Here is a 23150-nt window from a genome sequence, read left to right on the forward strand (position 1 = left end):
ACTAAAAGCAAGACCTGTCAAAAGACAGAAATGAGCAGCTGCACTTGATACTTAAAGGAGTGCTTTGTTTTGAACTTTTGCTATACCAGATACAAGGTGCTTGAGCTAAATTTGAAAATATTTTGTCTTAAAAAAAAAAAAGAAAAAAAAAACCCAGCTTTATGTATTGATGATCAGTCAATAGCATTAGATCATATAAAGATTAAAGTTGTAGTTGAGAAAGAGTTAACTGACATAGAGGACTGGAAGCCATCTGAATATTGGAAAACAGTTACCTGTGTCATGATTTGCACTGTCAAAATTTTTGACATAACTGCTGCTCAATGCTCTGTGAACACTGTAAAGGCTGTAAGACATGGCATTGGACAGCTGCAACAGACACTACTACAAAGCCACGGTCAGCAGGAAGGGACACAGTCAGTTCTTAGCTATAGAGGGTTACTGCTGGAAGGCCATTATGAGTGGCAGCAGGATTCAACTCCTTGCCATAACTCTGAAAAGAGTGAGTAGTGGTTATTGGAGAATTTCTATAACTTAACCAGCCCTAAATTCTGGCCTCCTGATATCCCTGATTGTAATGTCATTGATTAATTTATGTGGGGACTTGTTTGAGAAAAAAACATGAGCTGCTCTGCTAGCAATACCAAGGCTGAGCTGGTGGCCCAGAGGTATTCGAAGATCTTCCCAAGGACACAATGAGGAACGCATGCGCCAGTTTCCACAGCTGCTTAAAGGTTGTGTTAGAAGCTGAGGGCAGACACTTTGAGTAAGCTGTTACTTCCCAGCCATAAAGTAGTTGATATTCTTTGATTTTTTAAAATATTTTATTTTTGGATGGGATATTATATACTCTTTTTCTTTAATGAAAACTATAAAATTTAACCTGAACACCCTGTATAAACTGATTAAACACCCTTTTCTTATAAATTTAAGCAATATGCACAGTTATTTTTCTCATTTTAAAATCAGTTAACAACAGCAAAAATTGAATTAAAAATCAAAGTATAAAATTCAGGTCATTAGTTAGCAGTTTGAAATCTGGATGGCAGAAATTTTCACACAAGCTGGAATAAATTTTCCAAGCATTAAACAATGTGATTGACAATTAACAAAATTGCTTTTGGGAATAACATGCCATGAGAGAAGATGGATACAAATCAACATCTGAAAGTTAATTTCAATGTCAAATAGCTATAAAGGAAACCATACTACCTATGATAATTTTATGTCTCATACATTTAAATGGTTCTCTTTTAAATGACGTCTCTGGAAAATGACCCCCAAGCATATTTGTTTTTCATTAATATTATTTTTTTTAAAAATAGAACTCGTAAGCCAATATTTCAATAATTTTACTATGTAATACAAAACACTTGGTTATCAATTCCTTGCAATGCTTTTGCAAAATCTGTTTCTCTAAGGATTCTTTTTTTAATCTAAACTTATTCTGAGGCTGACACATTGAAAGTATAAAAAACTTAAAATCTAATCAATATCCAAAGGATGAATATCAATGAGATAACTAACGATGTACAAACCATTACATTATGTACTTAATGTACTAAGTTACTGACACATATCTTTTGCCTAGGTTATTGTCACATTTCTTCAAGAGATATGCAGATAAGCTATCCTCATGTTATCACAGCAGAAATCAATGTCTACTGATACTTTGCCAGTTAAAAATTTTTTTATTAACATATTTCCATCTAGTAACAGCAAGTTCTATTTGAAATTTTGTTGAGTTTCATCTCTCTAATGGACATAACATTCCAAATGTAAAGGTAAAAGATATTACAAGATCAGTTTAAGGAAGAGATAAAACAAGAAAAAAAAGCAGAAACAACTGTTCTCTCTTACTCTACATACATACACAAACAAATCATTTGAGGAAATTAAGTGGTTTTATGGAATGGAAAATGCCAAAATTATTCTTTTAATAATTAGTCAATAGAATAGAATGCTAGCTAAAGGAATTACATATATTAATCCAAATCATCTTACTGATGGCCTTGGCTTTTTCTGTTAAAGCCAAATTAAAAAAAAATATCAGCTGAAAGCAGTTTTGGCACAAGCTGGGCAGACACACAGACACACATCTCATACCCAAACCTTCAGTGATAATGGACTGTATCGTAACTAATCTGCACATGCTCTGATAACTCATGGATGGTGAATTGACGATTTCCCTTCACAGTTGCAATGTTTTTCTGTTCTGCTGGTTGTGGGTCTCCCAGAATGTTCATCATTATCAACATTTTTTCAGCCATCTTGGAAACGTCTGAACCGCTTATATATTTGTGTGCATCTCATACACTTCTCTTCAGACACTTTCTGCAACTTTGTGTAGGCCTCTGAGCAGGTATCACCACGACAACTTTCTCTGTCATGGTCAATGCGATGATCACATGCTAAACACCTTCAGCTGTAAGCAGTGGCAGTGAGCTAGAACATTAAAACTTAATGTGAAGGCTCAGCAGAGTTCAAGGTCAATTTTCCCAAGCAGCTTCACACTGTGTACTTTAGCTTCATTACTATGGCAGCAGTCTGGATATTTATTGATCAGACCTTGTATTCTGAAGTGATTTATAATATATTCAGGTACAAAATTAATGCAGCCTCTGGTACTGATTATCCCGGGATAAAAATTAGATTTGGAGTTTAAAATTTATGTTACTTCTAAAATTCTGATACTGTACATGCATACACACCACCAATATCTAATTACTAGCTTCCCACAGTTAACAAATACTTATTACCTTTGCGAGTTAAACTTGTCAGCATATCAACATAACAGATATAACAATAATAACTACTGCAGAGTTTACTGAAACAAACTTTCAAATTGTAATACTTAGAGACTGAGGGTTTATAAAAGGTATTTCTGGAAAGCATTAGGTCAACAGATCATGTCAATTACATGCCTGCTCCTTGTAAACACAACAGGCACTCTTACTGATCCAACAGTCTAGCAAGGTCTTCAGGTCTAACTACCATTTAATAGCCTGTATTTTCAGTCCTTTACATATCACAAATATAAGTTTTTTGATAGCCAGGGTAAGATTGAATATGATTGCTTAGCACAAGTGCAAAAAAATATTTAGATCATACGCCGCCCTGACTGGCCTCCGTTTGTGGCCGTTGCACGTAAAAAGCACCATCCGTCCGTTGCCGTCTGCCAGCTCCGTCTGGCACCTGTGCGGGTGGCACGTAAAAAGCACCCACTACACTCACGGAGTGGTTGACGTTAGGAAGGGCATCCAGCCGTAGAAACACTGCCAGATCAGACTGGGCCTGAAGCAGCCTTCTGGCTTCACAGACCCCAGTTGAACCGTCCAACCCATGGAAAGCAGACGTTAAATGATGATGATGATGAAATATATTTTAGAGAGAAAGTGAGAAAGAGAAAGAATAAACTAATGCATACAAAAATTTAAAAAATTAAAATAAAAAGATGTGGATTTTATGTTTTAAATATATTTTTCAATTTTTGCATATTATTGAGAACTTGTAAATAACATTTTCTAAAAAAAATCTTGTGATGATATTTTAAGATAATATCAGGACTATATATATATATATATATATATATATTATATATATATATATATATATATATATATATATATATATATATATAGCTTTGTTTGACCTGTGTAATCATCATTACATCATTAACATTTGATAGCATATATTAAATTCCTTGAAGAACATGTAAAGTAATTTTTAATGGTAAAAATCTGTCCTGTTTTGAATATGTATGTTGTGTCTTCAATAATGTTGATGCGAATCCTGCAATTGGGGTGGCCATACTACTTGACTGTTGGTGTAAGAATTGTGGAAGGTAATTTAGCACTTGTGAAGATTTTTTGAGGGACTTTTATTGTCTTTTGAATACTTATTTCATTCGTATTATTTACCTTTTATTATTACCTTATTATTTACTTTTTCGTAGTGGGTCTTGTAATGTATTTATCTCCTTTGTAATGTTCAATATCCATAATAACTATAGCACTTCCCTAAAATGTTATTGTTAATCAGTTCATAAGTCTTGTCATAATGGTGCTTGCACATAAACACTATGCAGTGCTGTGATCCAGCACCTTCACTGTTTTTAGTGTGTGATGGAGTGCATGTGGTTAAATTGATATGATACTCAACAAATAGTCTTAAAAGCAATACCATAAATAATGTACAAGGACAAAACAAGTACCTCTCACCCAGTTTACTAGTACTGCTGCTACCCATACAACCACCTACTGCTTGGGTGCCTGTAACAGAGTAGCTCTGATCTAAGGATAATTTCCTCCTTTATTTTTTCCAAAAAGTAAAAAAAAAAAAAAAAGATCCACTTTGCTGTAATTAGGGACCATAAATGTATAGTACATTATTTTAAACATGATTGGTCGGTTTGTTGGTGTGCCATGTTTGGTTCCATTACTTTCAGACCTCTAAGCACAGACATAATCTATATTGTTTTCATGAGAGCATGTGTACATAAAAAAAGTTAGAATGTGTGCTAATGTGTCTATAGTTGTTGAAGCACACCATATATATAATAGATAGGCAGAAAGTATTAAGAATTCAAAGTACAGAGTTAATATTGAACTAAATCAAAAGATTGGTAAGCAGGGCAAAAAGACAAAAAACAGTTTCTTGTTTGTACATAAAGTAGTTTTGTAGGGAAATATAGATGAAATAAATTTAAAAGAAAACTGTTTCACCATAAATTTGAAAATAAGTCGACAGCTACAAAGCAAAAAAAAAAAAAAAAAGAAAGAAAAACTGATTTTAACAATATGAATATTCAGCCAAGTAAACTCACCTGAAGAACAAACTTTTGATCAATGAATTTTTTAGCAGAAGTTGCCACAAAGTCAGGAGATTCTAAAAACCTTAAGAAAAATTCATAGACAATCTGGGGAAAAAAGAAAAAAAGAAAGGCTTTATAAGATTGGTTGATAGCTATAACAAGAGAAAGAAAGAAAAAAATTATACATATATATTAAAAAGAATTATGGAAAGAAATAACATTTACAAATAATATGAACAAGTTACAGTGAACTTCAGTGTTAAATTGAAACAGATATAAACGTAAGTGCAGGAATAGATTATAAGCTTACATCCCAACTATATGGTTTCAGGTATTGCACAACATTTTGGACAAGTGTCTTCTTATACAGCCCCAAGCCAGCCAAACCCTTGTGGGTTTGATAGACTGAAACTGAAAGCAGCCAGTTTGTGTATCATCATCAGTTTTAACATCTACTTTTCCTTGCTTACTTAGGCCGGAGTTTATTGAGGCAGATTTCCTGTCACCAAATCCTCACTTGTTTCCAAGTATTATTTTACCAAGGTCAGACATGTTTTCACAGAATATTGGAAATGAATGACATTGCTTTTATGACAGTGATGCTCATTTACAAATATCATGTAATATCAAAACAAGAAAATACAAATACTCTCTCTCTTTCTCTCTCTCACACACACACACACACACACACACACACACACACACAGGCTTCTTTCAGTTTCCGTCAACCAAATCCACTCACAAGGTTTTGATCAGTTCAAGCCTCTAGATGACACTTACCCAAGATGCCTTACAGTATGACTGAACCTAAAACTATGTGGTTGGGAAGTAACTTCTTAATCACACAGCCATGCTTGAATGTGTGTGTGTGTCCATCTGCCCTTTTTTTTTTTTTTTGAACAACATGTGATTGTTGTAAACAAGCACCATTGTCATACATACAGCTTTGTTCATTTCTAGTCTTCTGTAGAAAAATAACATGCGCCTGGCTATAGGTGAATATTACCTTGTTTGGAAACATATGAGGGTTGGTAACTGGAGGGGTGATGTAAGATAATAAAAGAAGATAACTACTGTATGGGGAGTGTAATGGAGCTTGGAACTATATGATAAATCCTTCTAGACTACATGGTTATATCTGCACTCCTGTGGTTAACCACAAGCAAATATGTGTAAATGCACAGATATGTGTTCCTGCATGCTTACACACACAAGTATGGAGGAAGTTGTAGCTACAAATCACAATGCATGTGAATATTTGTGAAGATTACGTGAAGATTATGATGTGCAGTGTAGAATGATTGAGTGAGAGAAAGAGAGAGGGTGAGAGAGTGGGGAGGAGGTTATATCTAACCTAAAATAACTGAAAACTTGAAACTGCTGGTCATTGGAGATTGTCTTTTTTTTAACACTTCCTTGGTGAGAGATATGTTTGAAGCAAAACATTCTCTACAAAGAGCAAAAATCACACCTCCTTTATATTGTATATATCAGAGGTTGACTTTTTCCCATTTACTGTCAATGCAGAAACTTAATGCAGTAGCCTCAAGTAGTTTATATGAATATTTATAGTGAACTTTAGTAAAAAGACACTTAGCTGAAGACTAGCAATGAGATATACTGTGGAATATGTACAAGTCTCTTGATAACAACAAGTATGTGTTATGGGAATTGAATACAGCTCCACTCATTGACCATTTTCATTTCAGCAGAGAATACCCAGACTAACACAACCATACATACACTTTCCGCAAGAATTTGAGTTACATACACATTCATACAAACACACACATATCTATATACATAGCAAGCAAGTAAGCAAACACACAAACAAATATTGAGTCAGTTGAATGAGTGAGATGTGCTCAATATATGTTGCAGAGTATCTTGGTTAACTGAAGCTGAATTTTTGTCTAGTTACTCAAGTTTCATGCCTCTGTGATCTTTAGGTGAGAACTGTTGCCAACTTGGTTCTTATAGCATATTTATAATCATTGGTTTGACTGTGGTCTTGTTTTGCATTTGCTAATTGGCTGTTATTGCTCTACTACTTCATGGATCATTTTTGTTTTTATGAGGGTGTGTGTTTCTAATTTGCATATCCTAGATTTAGCTATGATTGTTCTTTTGTGAGTTGTTGAATTTAACTGAAACTAATTAAGGACAGTTCTTTTGTAAAACTTAGTTTATGGCTTGCTGTGGCTGTTAGAAAGTATGTATTTATTTCAATGGTAGTGTGTGTGTGTGTGTGTGCCCGCGCGCACATGCATGCACGCACGCCAACAGCTGGAATTTGTATATTTGTCGATGTTTGTCAAGTTGATTGGTTATGGCTACAATAAATGGGATTGTGTGTGTGCACATATGTACATAAATGCGTAACAAATATATACAAATGTATAATTATATACGTGTGTGTGTATGTATATCTATATAAACAGATATAAATGTTGGTTGGTTGATTTTTCCAGTCATGCTTTACATAGTATAAAGAGAGAGCGCCTGTCCTTATTCTGACAACTGCTCTTTCAAAACATTCTCTACTGCAGTTAATTAGGTTACTTAAGTAACAGAAGCTATCTCTAGGGAACCTCACAAGCAACTGAGAGCATCTATTTCCCATGTGTTTATTACTCCTGCTTATCTGCCACATATAAAATGTCTTCTGTTGACCTGCTTATGATTTCACTGCACCTTTTGTGTAACCACAGCTTGCACTGGGTACACCTTAGGGAATTCTCCCTGCCCCTACACTCCTCACACTCCCTCTTCACCACAGCTTTCATGTACATTTCTGCTGAATTCACCCCCCTCCTTGTTGACTGCTATGGCTTAAGAATTTCAAAATATTTGGTCTCCAGCTCTACCAATCATACTCTAGGTAGTTGAATTAGAAGTATTCAGTCAACTGAACAGGATTACCATTATATTGCATTATTTTTAAGATATGTACATCCTCTTGTCTTTTAATAACGAAATTTTTCTAAGAGACATACAACAAAATAGGACAGTATTAAAAATATATAAAAACAGAAATGCAACAAAACTATAGAAAAATTTTTAATTTTAAGTCTCATTTAAATCTGACCCCCCACCCCACCCCTGCATGCATGCACATGCAAACACACAAAATAAGGAGATAGATATTGCTGGCTTAACATCTGTTTTTCTATGCTAGCATGTACTGGGGAAATACAAAAACATGAACATACAAACTTTAATGCAAAGAAGCATATAAAAAATATTTACTGGAATAGAATGAAAAATTTTTCAATAGTGTTACTTTGGAAAGCAAGAACAATGTGCAAGCAGTTGGTCGATTCAATTGATACAGAATTGAAATGGGAAAACATACCTCAAAACCAAACTAGATAATTAGTTTAATTTTAGACAAAGATTTACATGACAGAAATAGAGAAGAAAGGAAGAAATAGATGTAATGACTTAGCTCTAAGCAAAATGCTCAATTAAATTGCTTAACAACTAAGCTATATGAATACTGTTTGCTTGTGAGATGATTCATTCAATTAGCACATAAAATTTTGATAGCCAAAATTTGCAGGAGCTGTTCTGACCTAATTACCTAACATTTGCGATTGTCTCTTCAAATCAATTGATTTAAAGATAAACAAAATCCACCCACTTTTCTTTGGACAGAGGACATTAAAACCGAAAATTATAAATGTTGAGTATTACTATAAATTATGAATAAAATATTACACCTTTTCATGAGGGGACTGCAACAAACTGTTGCCTAGAGCAGTATCTTTACCAATTCTGATACAATTTGCTATTTAAGTAGCTATGATGTACTAGTGCTGTTCTAAAAATATAACAAAAGTTTATATACTGGTTGTCTATTAGTAGACAACAAGGAGTGGAAGTAATTTCATTCCAAATAATGTGACAAAATTGCATTGTAATTCAAAGGAACTTTTGAATTTTCTTTTAAAAAGTCAAGACTTAAAGATTAAGTAGAAAGCTTTATGCTTGAAGCCATGAATTCAGATTTTCCTTCAGTCTTAAGATAAATTAACTTAAAGTAATAGTCTGACTTTTGAAACAAGAAACAATCCTAGACATGTTTTTGTTTTTTTAATTAAAAAATTTTTTTTTTTTATAGATATCATTAAGCTTGAGTATACTATATTATTCTAATGAGATCTTAATACAGTGACAGATGCCTTTAGTTGATCCTTATTTGCAAACAAAGAATGGGCTTATTTCTTTCTTGAAATTATTTTCCCTTTTCTTTGAGTGACCAATAAACACTGCCAGGCTTTTGTTTTCTTTCTCCCATCTAAAAGCAAAATTTCAATAAATAATTATTTTGCATATGGGATTCTGTGAATCACCTATTATCTCTGTTCATACTATTTGTCAGTCCATTAGCTCTTCTATTTGCAATTTCAAACTTCAAGTGCTTCAATCCTGTTCCATTTTTAAGGAACACAAAAAACTCCACCGAAACTTTGTCTTTAATTTTTCCACAGTGTCATACCATATTAAACGTGTTACTAGTAGCTAAGCAGCTTTGAAGCACTTAGCCCAATGTGACTGGCAGAAGCAGTAGAATGTGGAACAAAATGCACTGTTGTATTATTATTTAGTAACAATTTTTACGCTCTGAGTTCAAATACACCAAAGTCAAATGACTTCTATTCTTTCAGGGTTGATAAACTAGAGTAGCAAAATTGATAAATCTGAATTTGAGGAAGGGGACACAGAGGCACACAGATTCATAATAAGTTTGTGAGCCTTTGCTGAAGGTTACAAGTTTTATATTGTCCATTGATGGATTCATTTTTTTTTTACTACTATGAAGCTACAAGTAATGAAGTTTGTTCACACACTGACTTTATCCATAAATATATTTCATTCTACAATTGTAGGGTACTCAAATATTGTTTATGTAGTTTCATTTAAAGTGTGTGTGTGGGTGGGGGGGGGTAAGAATCAGATGGTTGTGTAAATTTGGATAAAAAGTATCGCTGGATGCCCTTTCATGATTACTAGGATCTACATTCAACATAGACTGATATAGCAGAGTTAGGTAGGTTGTTCAAGGGAATAATGTACTAGCTTACATCTTGATTCAATAGCAAGTGCAAATTTTCCAACAATGTATTTTGGTATGTACTATTGTATGTACTACATACAAAATTAACACACACACACACACACACACCACACACACACACACACACACACACACACACACACATATATATATATATATAAATAATGGAAATAAATTAGGCAACTATGTTGCAGAATTTAAAGTAAATTTAACAGCTGATCAATTAATATCAATACTTCTGTGAGAAAGAGCAGACCAATTAATGAATATGCAAGCTTTTGCTAGCAACAGCTGCTAGTGTGTAACAAAGAAGCACTAGATACTGATAGCAACATGGTTATCCACTGCATGAAACCAAATCCCTTCTATAGCTCAGTGTAAGTTTACTGAGCAAGAAACTCTAAGGCAGAAAAACTATTGTACATTGTATAAATTGGACAATGTGTTGGTGTATCACAGGCAACATAGCTGGAGTTTAGTAAGATAACAGGATAAACAAGATAAACTGGATCTAGAATCTACACAAGTACTTTGTTTTTCATTAAGTTTAGTACTGGAGTTATTTTTTATAGTTGAAAAGTAATCAAGCTGAAAGTAACGGTGACTGAGGCTAAAATATATGCCATAGCTGTTATCATAATAACTTCTATGATGAGTGACACTTCAATTCAGTTACACACAAGAGTGAAAATATTCATAGCTCTGGAGATGACCAACAGATTTACTTGTAATCAACCCTTGCAGCTCTTTAGGAAAAGTTGATTTTAATATTCTTGGTAAATACTTAAGAATGTGTATTGTAAATGTATCAACAGTTACATTTTTATAGATACTGAACTAGTAATTCTATTAAAACAGTAGCAGTGTAGCTAAAAAGTTCACTTCACCACTCTGTGATTTCAGGTTTGAGTAACATTTTCTCCTGTTCTTCAACCTAACTGATACCCTGTAAGTGAAATTTGGGAGACAAAAACTATGATCTGTCTATAAATGATGAGGATTGTTGAGATATTTCATCATCATTTAATGTCTATCTTCTATGTGACATGGGTTGAATGGTTAGACAGGATCTAATGAGCCAGAAGAGTGCATCAAGCTCCAATATCTACTTTGGCATGGTTTCTGCAGCTGGGTGCTCTTCCTAACACCAAACCCTCTACAGAGCATACTGGGTTCTTTTTTCATGGCACCTGCACTAGCAAAGTAGTAAGTAACTTGCAAGACAAGTCTCTTTGACCAAGTAGGGGGGATACATGGGTGCAGGCATAAAAAAGTTTGCCTCCCAACTGCATAATCTTGGGTTCAGTCCAACAGTGTGGAACCATGAGCAAGTGTCTTTTGCTCTAGCACTGAGCTGACCAAAGAATTGTGAGTGGATTTGGTAGGTCGAAACTGAAAGATGCCCATCATAGATGTGTGTTTCTGTCTGTGATTTTTTGTCTTGAAATTATATGCTAGATGTAAGCAAGCATCATACAAGTGGTGTCATTCATTTCTAGTCTTTCATGAAAACTTGTCTAGCCAAGGAGAAATATTACCTAACTTGGACACAGTTGAGAGCTGGCAACAGAAAGAGCATCCAGTTAAAAAAAACTTGCTTAAATGAATTCCATCTGACACATGCAAGCATGGAAAGGTGGACATTAAAGTGAGTGAGTGTTTATGTTTACAGGTGTTATCACAGAAAGTTTAGCTTGGTAATTCAATAAAATAACTGACTGAAATAAATATACTATAGGCTAAAAACCCTTAAAGTGGTCCCTCAACATGGTCACAGTTCATTGAGTGAAATCAGCAAAAAAGTAAAAATAAGAGAACACCATTAAGCAAACATATTTCAAATGTACTTAGCCATCTTACTCAACAAACATCATACAAGATGAAAGTGCTACAGCATCATATTCTAAGCCAGAAGATATGATAAAATTTCTATTCTTGGGTGTCTTTGAAATGCCAAAACCTAATCAAACTCTGGAGTTGCAAAAAAATTCCTAGATGCTACTGAAGTGCCAAAACAAAGCATATTCTGAAGTAAGAGATAAACTGGGCAAAAATATCAAAAAACTTCAGTGATTTTATATAGTTCAACAATTTGGAACCAGCACTAGAAATGATGTTCATTCATTTAGTGCCAATTATTCTGCAGCTTAAATCCAGCCTGCCTTAATTGTTTATAATCTCACCTTGGGTTAATAAAGATAAAAACCAGTAATAATTTGGGAAATTTTCTTTGAAAGCAATCACTCAATTTAGAACATATTGACAGCCTAATATTTGGAGATATATTTCAGGTGTAATGAGAAAGCTAGGCCATGGAAGATTGTAGCTAATTTAATATTCTATACAAGTTAGAAAAAATTAGCAATGAAAGACAGCTGCACCTAATGTAAATTTAAAGTTGGATTCATTGACAAAACAAGTGTGTATGTGTGCACGTGTGTGTGTGTGTGTGTTTTGCAATAGACACAATTACATAGAAGAAAACTTGGTGTCCTCAGCCTTTTAAAAACTTCCAGAGTTGGAAAGATGGTTGAGAATTAATTGAGGTAGAGTTCAATTTCAATTGTTGCAGTTATTTTTAGCACCAGGTAGTTTTGACTGAGCAGATCTCGTGTCCGAAATTTTTGTTTATCTAAGACTACACTACCCAAAGTGACCCTCCCGTTTCAAGATGGCAAAGTGTGATTTGAGTATTTGGCTATATCTAGCAGATTAATTGTTACTAGCTGGAGAAAAATCTTGAGTAAGAAGGGATTTTAAAAAGAATACAGTTTTGGTAAATTATTGCATCACATGAGGCAGATAGACTACACCTCAGGAAAAAAAGCTACTTTTGTGAAAGTGTGAAATGAAAGCTTTGTACTACATATATATATATATATATATATATATATATATTATATATATATATATATATATAATATATATATATATATATATATATATAATGTGCACAAAAGTAAGATGTGATTTCTAAATGGTTCGCAGATGTCTAGGGCTAATGTATTTCCTGGCTCAGATGAGATGAAGAAACCTTGGTCATATGCAACATTTGAGACTTTTTATTGCTTGGCTTCTCAAATTGCATTTACAAGAATATCTAGAGAGTAATTAACAGGTATTATTTCCAAGGTTATAACACAAGCACAGCTAAAGACGACAGATTCAAGAATATTAATATAAAGAGGAAACCCATCCTCTGTAGTATAGTCTTGGGCGCACAACACATGTAGGCTCATAATAAGTCAGTAGAGATTATTACATCTGACATTTGTAGGGTACTTGAGATTTCAGTGCTGTTTGTGAGCAGATCTGCAGTTCAATCCCACAGCATAGTGTTTTGTGATTTTGCAAAAGTGTCTTCTATGGCCTCAGCTTTGTGAGGAGCCATTCTTGTTATCGGACAATGGGCTCAACCTATTGCTTGGTTTAACACCACCTACTGGTCTTTGGGCACTTCTAAAAAAATCCACAAAGCCAACATACAAATTAATCACCTGCCTGAAGATAACTTCCATCAATTACAGAGACCCTGAAAAGAGTCATAGGTATTGCCCTTCTTACTGTAAGTTTCAGAGAGAGAGAGAGAAAGAGATAGAATTATGTTGTGGATTTACCTCTTTCAAATACATAATGTCTATGTTGCAGAATAAATTTACAAATTGTAAAATCATCAAGTATATTTTGAAGTTCTCTAATGAATAGTCTATAGTAGCTATAAGAGCAAGAGAATGATAACTGGCAAATTCAATGAGATGAATGCTGAGATGGTGTTAGTTGGAGGATACTATTAGACAGAAACCAAATTCACAGGAGGGCAAAAAAAAGAGATCTATCAGAAGATTTGTTTACATATGTATGACCAAGTCAGTAAGTAGCAGGGGTGGATGCTCTGAAAGAGTAGCTGCTAGAATAAGAATAGCCTGGGCCAAGTTCAGAGAGCGCCTACCTCTGCTGGTAACAAAGGGCCTCTCACTCAGAATGAAAGGTAAACTGTATGACACATGAGCAAACTGCCATGTTACATGGCAATGAAACTGGAGCTGTGACTGCTGAGAACATGCGTAAGCTTGCAAGAAAGGAAGCTAGTATACTCCATTGGATTTGTAATGTCTGTGCATATATGACAGAGTGAAAGTGCCCTGAAAGAAAAGTTAGACATAAGAAGCATCAGGTGTGGTGTGCAAGATAGAGAACTGCACTGGTATGGTCATATGTTGGATATGGATGAAGACAGCTGTGTGAAAAAGTGTCATACCCTAACAGCAGAGGGAACCTGTGGAAGAGGTAGACCTGGGATGAGGTAGTGAAGCACAACCTTCAAACATTGGGCCTCACAGAAGTAATGATAAGTGACTGAGACCTTTGGAGATATGCTGTGCTCGAGAAGATCTGGCAAGTCAAGTGAGACTGTAACCATGGCTTATGCCAGTGTCGCATAACTGGCCCATTTAAGAATACCTTTCAACCATTAGGCAATATACTGTGCTTGAGTAATCATGTTGAGTCAAGTGAAATCATTGTCATAGCCGATGCCAGTACTGCCTGACTGGCACCTGTGCCAGTGGCATATAAAAAGTACCATTCGAGTGTGGTCAATGCCAGTCCCGCCAGACTGGCTCCAATGCCAGTGGCACATAAAAAGCACCATACAAATATGCTTGATACCAGTGCTGTGTGACTGGTACCATGCCAATGCATGTAAAAAGCACCATTTGAATGCGGTTGTTACCAGTTCCCTGACTGGCTCCCATGACACATGGACACATAAAAGCACCATTTGAGCATGGTCATTGCCATTTCCGCCTGACTGGCTCTCATGCCGGTGACACATAAAAAGCACCATTCAAGAGTGGTCAATGCCAGTATCGCGTGACAAGCCCTCGTGCTGGTGACACGTAAAAAGCATAATCCAAATGTGGCCATAAAAAGCACCATCCAAACATGTAAAAATCACCCACTACACTCTTGGAGTGGTCGGCATTAGGCAGGGCATCCAGCTGTAGAAACCTTGCCAGATCAGACTGGAGCCTGGTGCAGTCCTCAGTCAAACCGTCAACTCATGCCAGCATGTAAAGTGGATGTTAAACAATGATGATGATGATGATGTATGTAATGTTCAGTTGGATGCAAAGCCAGATTTGGAGTTTACATGCAATTGAACATTGCAGGGTAGAGTATGTGTGTGTAACCCTGTTTGTAAACTATAACTTGAATAACACACACACACACACACACACACACACACACACACACACACACACACACACACACACATGCTAAGAGACCAGAATATACAACTGCAATTGGGAAAATCATTGAATAGAGTTTCAAAATGAAGTAAATGTTGGTGATTCTCTTGCAAATTATGCTTGTGAAGAAAACTTATTTGACAACACTGGGGTATTTTCTCCAGCTGTTGAAGGCTGTTATTCATTTATTTATTTTTTTGTTCATATTTCAATGTCATAGCCTATTTTGAAGGTTATATAATTGTGGGTCATAGAGGAACATTACCCAGAGGGATGTTTTTGTCATTCATTCAATAGACATGGTGAAGTAATTATTGGTAATCATCAGAGTTAGATCCAATTAATTAGCTTGCTTGAATGAATGAAAACTGATGTTGTGGTTGCTGAGTATGGTTACATATAGTGACACAGTAGAGATCAAAGCTTTGCATGTATTAAAATAGGGGTTAGTAAAAGACATAAATGTAATGTGTAGTAGATGTAGAGTATTTTGAATAAGAAAAATTTCATTTTCTGCACTAGCTGGGTTAATGTTAGTGAGGTGGGTAGGTGAAAAAGAAATCTGAAAGTTGAAGTCCGTGGAAACAAGGATTTCAGTGAGAGGAAAGCTGTGATGAATGATCCTCATGTAGGAAAAGTGGTCAAACTAAATGCTGGTAATAGGATGAGTTTGAAGAGTGATAAAGGAAGAAGGTGCTTTTGAAGTATTGTAGGGGTTAAGTGAAATAAAAAACCCAGCTGGAGTAACTGAAAGTATTTGTTGCTGATGCCAAAATTATTTGAATTCATTGATTATAGCTGTAAAACGATACTTTAGGTCAGTACAAATGGAAGTATCTTGTGTGAGCCCAAACTATAGATTAAAATATCTTATTCTCATTTCGATAATTAACTCAAAGAAAAAAATTGTGAGGGAGATGTTGAAACAAATGCTAAGATAAATGGTCAAGTTAATTGAGAGGTGATTTAAGTTACCAATCCAAATAACTATAGTAAAAAAGATAAACAATGAAACAAAATATCAGATTATTTAAGATCTGTATTACTCCACAAGGCAATGACAAAATTCATGAATAGTGATAATTGTGGTCAGTCAAATCAGTTTTCAAGGAAACCAAACAAAATAAATTGAATTTCTGACAACTAATGCTTTGGGATGAAAATATCACCTGCATCATCATAATCAGTCAAATAACCATATTTCTATGATGCCAGTGATTGGAAAGGACTGAACACTAGTACATTTCCATCAATACAATGATAACTGTAAAATCTAATTTTTAAGGATTTGGTTGGATTAGCTAGTTTCAAGCTATTCTAAAGCACATTTTTTTAATGTATTTATTGGAATGGTCAAAACTGAAGGCCCTTTAAGAAGGGTGAAATTGATGCATTTAACATTCCAATGGTTGCAAGAAAAACAAGGCAAAAATAGAATTCCAGAGTTCAAAATCTGAGAGAAAGACCAAACGTGGTAGTTAGTTGGGTGAAAATGCAGCATAGGTGATGAAAAGAGGAGACAAGTGAGTCTAAAGTGGTTGAGAAGAGTGACACAAAGCCAACCAGCTCCAAGAAGCAGAGGCCACTGTAGAGGTGATAGAAAAGTGAAGGAGAGGAGCCAGAGGCTGGAATGTGTTGGTGAGTAACTTTACGGCAATCAATCAGATTACCTTTCTCTAGATGTAGTATTAAGATGTCAGTCCGTGTAACAATAGTATTATCCCAAATGTAGGATCAGTATTCCATTATAGGTTTGTGATAGTATCAAGAAAATGAAATAGATAGGCAACAGTATGATAGTGATTCAGACCAAATTGGTCATTTCAAATATGAATAATGTCATATCATTTTAGGAAAAATACTAGCAGACAGTTTGAGTGTCGAAGTTGTTTGCATGCTAACTAGAAAGTAATCTAAACAAATTAGAAAAACTGTACATTTTGTCAAGAACAATATACCATAACATTTGATGGTACATTTAAAGCAAAACTGTTAACGATTTGGTTGCAGTTCTTGCACTGAACTGGAAGTAGTTTATAGCTGAATGACTTGATAAAAAACAAATATCAAATTGAATGAGAGAAGTTGGAGCCCATAAAATGGGTCAAGAAACTGTGATGCCAATGCAATTTCTCTACAAGTTGTTTGTTAATAGTGGAGTAAGTATGACAGGCAAACTCAAGAGATGTTTCACAATGATGCAATGGGGTTGAAACTCTGGAAGATATCTTATTGGCTTAATGGTTACATGTTTCTAAAGTGGTGAATTATTAGTTCATTCAGTGAGTTATCAAAGCAATTAGACATAACTATAACTACTACCACTTTCCACTCCATTGGCTTGAAGTTTCAAAACAATGTAAGGAATGAAATTTAAATTCAAAGTAATCGAAGTATGCACTGAGTATTCTTGTATATGATCAAATAATAAATTTACTTAAGTCTGGTATCGAATAAACAAAAAACAAAACTGAAATGTTAAAATTTCTCCAGTGAGACAGAGATTGAAAACCAAAGATAAACAAAGGACTGAATCTGAGAAAAGAAATATTACCAAAATCCATTTTGATTGACAACTTAGAAGAACAAACTCACAAAAGTTATATAACTCAATGCACTTCAAAAGATTTTAAACAACTGTAAGTTACCAGTAGCTAAAATTACAGTTTAAAATGTTAGCTATTCAGAAAAATCAAATCAAGTTTCAACTGATAATAAAGAAGTGCAATGCAGCCTGAATTATGATAATAATGAATGTAAAAGATCAACAGAAACTACACTGGATAAATAAAAGAGAACAACCAATTCTTCACAAGTACAGAAGAGAATAGTGAGTGAAGGAGAGAGTAATAACATCTTGCAAAATACATAAAGGTGATATTCACAACTAACAGGGTTTGAGTAGGAGTGGGTAGTTTTACTGCTTACTCAACCTGAAAATTATTTATCTGACTAGAAATATAAGGAAACCAGAATCAAAGAAGACAACAAGTGTAAGATAAATGATTTTCATAGAGTTTCCATCAAGTGAAAGGTCTTAGAATTTGTTGGAAATAAGAATGACAGCAATTATTATTCAGATATTAATACATAACAAAAGCAAAAGCTGTATGAAACTAAAGTTTTATTTTCTGCTCTATGTAGTTTTTAGTAATGAAATAACACTAGGTTTTTATATTTGTGCCAGTTAACTGAAAAACCAAATTCTTATTTTCAACAGATGCACAAAACAACAAATTAGTTCTAAAATGAGTATTTATCTGTAACTAAGAGTCAAATCAAATGATTACCAACTCTAAAGTTTGGAGTGAGAAAGAAATGATTGTGAATTATCTATCGATTTTCCCCTAGGGAAGAAACAGTAGAAACACAGGCTGTTCTCAAAATATATCATTTCATCTGAATGCCTCTTCACCATATACAGATGCTGATGTATTAATATAATTCTTGGTATTCAAAGATTTCTAAATTGTATATATTTCTTTGTTTTGCTTGGGAATCAATTATTTAAATAATATGAATAAAATATAAATCTTAAAATACTGTTACACCACAATGCATCTTTTGATTAGTATTTCAAGCAAAAAAAAATGGTTATATAATTTTCACCAGAGAACTGTTTGTTCTGTAAAACTCCAAATATATTCCCAGGCAAGCCATTTTAACACAGAAGAACGACTGACTGCATCATCCCAACACCAAAATGATATGTCTACTACATATATGTATAATTTAAAATTCCCTATTTGTTCTGTTTAACTCAAATACCTTTAATTTTCTGTTTACCACATTATAAGGGTTCATATAACTCACATTAACTGTTAACAATATTTCACAAATATCAAATAAAATGGCTGATTAGAACAAATTCCAAGGCAAAACTAGAAAAGCACTCGGAGAGCATAGACCTCCACCAAGCAACTCATTTCCACCCATATACACGCAGGCTGAAAATTGCCCAATTTCCCAAACCAACGCCGCCAAAAACATAACCTCATCATCATCATCGTTTAACGTCCATTCTCCATGCTAGCATGGGTTGGACGGTTCGGCCGGGGATCTGGGAAGCCAGAAGGCTGCACCAGGCTCCAGTCTTATCTGACAATGTTTCTACAGCTGGATGCCCTTCCTAACGCCAACCACTCCGTGAGTGTAGTGGGTGCTTTTTACGTACCACCCGCACAGGTGTCAGGCGAGGCTGGCATCGGCCATGGTCAGATTGGTGCATTTTACATGCCACCGGCACGGAAGCCAGTCGAGGCGGCACTGGCTTCAGCCACGATTCGGATGGTGCTTTTTATGTGCCACCGGCACGGAAGCCAGCCGAGGCGGCGCTGTGGAGGTAAAAAAAAAAAGTAACAGCCATATGATTTTTTTTTTTAAACCCTAACCATACTAAACCTAACTAAACCTACCTATCTACTTTACATCCCTCTGTGGTCAGTATAGTATCAGTCATCCCTGAAGAGTCTAGCCTCAGCTGTTGCTATCACTGCCTCCTCCTCCTCCTCCTCCTCTGCTGCTGCTTTTATCAACCCTTGAATATGTGTCATTTAATTTCTGAACTGTTTTGCTGCCGTTTGTTTATGTAGTTTGATCCTTTTATCTAGTTTCTAGTAAGATAGACATGTGAATAAAATTACTAACAGAGAAACGAAAATAAGATTTTGGAAACAGCAATGCCACCATAGGTTACGTGAAAACCATGAATGTATTTCAAGGGAGATAATCAGAGAAAGATTCAAACAATGTAACATTGTAATACTTCATGTAAAGTAAATATAACAAATGAAAAATCCTTCAAGAATCCATAAAAATTTCTGGATCACTACAAAAGTTTTCTCATCTGTTCCTTGTAAGTTTCATCGAATACTGTTCACAACTTTTTGAGTTATTTTGCCCACAGACGGACAGATGGACAAACCAACACCGATGAAAACATACCTCCTTCCTTGGCAGAGGTAATTAGTGCTACTCTATATAACAATAGCTGATACAAATGTTGGTTGGGTGATCTCACCAGTCACACTTTACTTTACAGAGAGACAGGGAGAGAGAGTAGAAAAGAGATATAGAGATAATAAACTTAAGTGCAGGATGAGTGCACATGTTAGGCTTGATGGCAGGCAAGGAGTAAAAAACTGCTACAGACACAGATAGTGAGAAAGAAAGAAACATGAAAACAGAGAAGAAAGAATGACACAGTAGTTATGAGAAGAGTTATAAAAAATTAGAAATTTGTTGTATTAAATTTTAAGGTAATAATTTTTTATAAAAGTTGGATTACAATTTTTGTATGTATACCTATTGCTCATACTATTCTACAATGGTGAAAAGTTACATCTCAGACCAGCCGAAAACAGTAGTCAAATCTCAGCCAGCCAGAAACAGCAGTCAAATCTTGCTCAGATCACACCCTACCATTTTAAAAAGGGAAAGACACATAGGACACATATCTAGATATACAATAGGATAATATGTTTTTTTTGTTTTTTACTTGTTTCAGTCATTTGACTGCAGCCATGCTGGAGCACAGCCTTTAGTCGAGCAAATCGATCCTGGGACTTATTCTTTGTAAGCCTAGTACTTATTCTATCGGTCTCTTTTGCCGAACCGCTATGGTCACAACTGGAATACCTTTGATCATAGGTCTGTTCACATAAGGTCTGCAGTGAAAAAGCAACTTAAAGCCATTGAGCCTTACAGGCACTACTGAAGACTGTTTAGAAAGGAATAAGCATAATACAGTGTACCCCAACTTATGTGCGGTTTGGTATTTGCCGTCCCAGTTATTTGCGGGTCCTATAACTGCTCGCGGAAACCACCGCATATTCGCAGAATTGTAAATACTAGAATTCTTTGTATTCCAATGATCTTTGGAGATATCACCAGCAAATCAAATGATAACAAACTTTTATGTTCATTTGGTGAAAGCACATTCCTCTATTTACTCCAGTCAGCTTGGCTGACAACAGACCTAAGTATGACATCAGAGTTGTGTTAGCAATAGGATGGTAAATAGGATGGCATTAATACCCAGTCATAAATGTACTTAAGCTGATTGATTTTTGAAAATTTGCAACTACTTATGTATTGAGAAACAAATATATCTAAAATTTAGATAACATTAAACTGTATTCATTCCCATTCAATGGGGTTTAATTAAATATTGTAGATTAGTGTGCTAAAACCTACCATGTTCCTGTATAGGAGTGTTAGTTCAATATCATCATAGGGAAATGTAGATAATGTATATAAAATGAAGGAAAGGAGCCCAGAAGAAACATAGTATAAATAAATATTTAGATGGCAGAGTTAGTCATACAATATATACTATCACAGAAATTTGGAAATATAATGTATGAATTTATAATGTGAAGCTGGATTGTTTTGAAATTCAAAACTGGAGTTATGCTTTATTCGTAAATATTATCAATTATTTTTTCAGTTGTATTGGGTTCCTTCTATGATTATATAAAGAACTAATTTTTTTAAAATTATTCTTTACACATGTTAATCTAACTATATAAGTTACACTGAAATCAAACAGCATAAAATATGGTATGTTTATGATAAAATTCCAAATTAAAAGACAAGAAAAAAAAGGTGGCTAGTTTTTTTACTGATATCAAGAAGCTAACTTTACTTGTGGAGAGAGAGAGAGAGAGAGAGAGAGAGAGAGAGAGTGTGTGTGTGTGTGTGTGTGTGTGTCATGCATATGTATTGATAAAGGTGTTTCTAAACTGCTAACACAATTCATCCATTCATATCTAATACACAAAGCTAACGCATAAAACATGGAGCTGAAATATAGATGTTCATGTTTGGCAAAGTACCACATAGCAGCAATCAGAGAAGAAAAATCAATAACTAGGTTATATTATTCCCACTTTTACTAAGTAAATTCAGTGCATTCAAACGAGTGCACTTGGAACGTGAATGAGAAACTTCCAGTTTTAGATTTCATATGTGAATGAAACAGGAGGATGGGGGTGGAAGGGGAGATAATAAATAAATAATACATAAGAGGCCATCAAGAAATTGGTTGGTTGCTCATTTATACATAAACTATTTTGAGTAAAAGAAATAGCTTGGAATAAGGTTACTCTATCTATCAAGATAGTGATTATTACAAATAATATACAGATAATATAAGAGCTAAAGATATATTACCAAGAAAGTTAATGTTTGGCTAAAGATGAGAAGAAAGAAAAAAACACTACCTCATCCACCACTGACAATCTTATATTTATATCACAATAAATTCCAAGCAACTCCAGTTGGTTGTAAGTAATACACAACTTTTTTTTTTTTTTTTGTCAGAAGTCAACAAACAAATCATTAATGATTTCTACATAACCAATATAAAGCCTCAAATTTAGCACAGAAGTAATGGAAGCTTTGACATCCTTTCAAACTGAAGCAATGCTGACTTATTATCCCACCCCTACCTTCTCACTTAATAATGACTTTTTACATAGACATGAAATATAATTTTGAAGGTGTAAACAAAATCACAATGTTTATATCACTAACAAAGTCAATGATTAGAGACATAAATGGAGAGGAATGATTCCAAATAAGATTCTAGATTCAGTTTACTAAAACTACCTTTGTATAGTAATTATTATTATAAAAGCAGTAAGCTGGCAGAATTGTTAGCATGCCAGACAAAATGCTTAGCAGCATTTCTTCTGGCTTTATGTTCCAAGTTCAAGATTCTGTGAGATTTACTCTGCCTTTCATCCTTTCAGGAACAATAAAGGTATATGCCAGCCAAGCTAGTTGATTACATTGATTTGCTCCTCCTCCAAAATTTCAGGCCTTGTGCCAAAGTTGAAAGAATTATTATTATTAAAATAAGCAATCTCACGGAATCGCTAGCATTCCAGACAAAATGCTTAGCTGCACTATTAATAGAGCAAGAATTGATGAAACAGTATAAAGCTGGACAAAATGCCATGAAAGTTTTTGGTTTGGTCTTTTGCTTTTGCCATCATCACTT

At 34.6% G+C, this 23150-nt stretch overlaps 1 protein-coding gene across 2 annotated transcripts in view; it reads right to left on the reverse strand.

Moving 5' to 3' along the window:
• LOC115209828 (serine/threonine-protein phosphatase 2A 56 kDa regulatory subunit epsilon isoform) overlaps positions 1-23150 on the reverse strand; it is a 259628-nt gene that overhangs the window by 73052 nt on the left and 163426 nt on the right. For both annotated transcript variants that reach the window (XM_036501105.1, XM_029778389.2), the window contains exon 4: positions 4826-4918. In XM_036501105.1, coding sequence (XP_036356998.1) covers positions 4826-4918 — 93 coding nt within the window. The remainder of the gene's footprint in view (positions 1-4825; positions 4919-23150) is intronic.

The sequence above is a fragment of the Octopus sinensis genome, linkage group LG3 (genome assembly GCF_006345805.1).
Source record: "Octopus sinensis linkage group LG3, ASM634580v1, whole genome shotgun sequence".
Taxonomy (NCBI): Eukaryota; Metazoa; Mollusca; class Cephalopoda; order Octopoda; family Octopodidae; genus Octopus; species Octopus sinensis.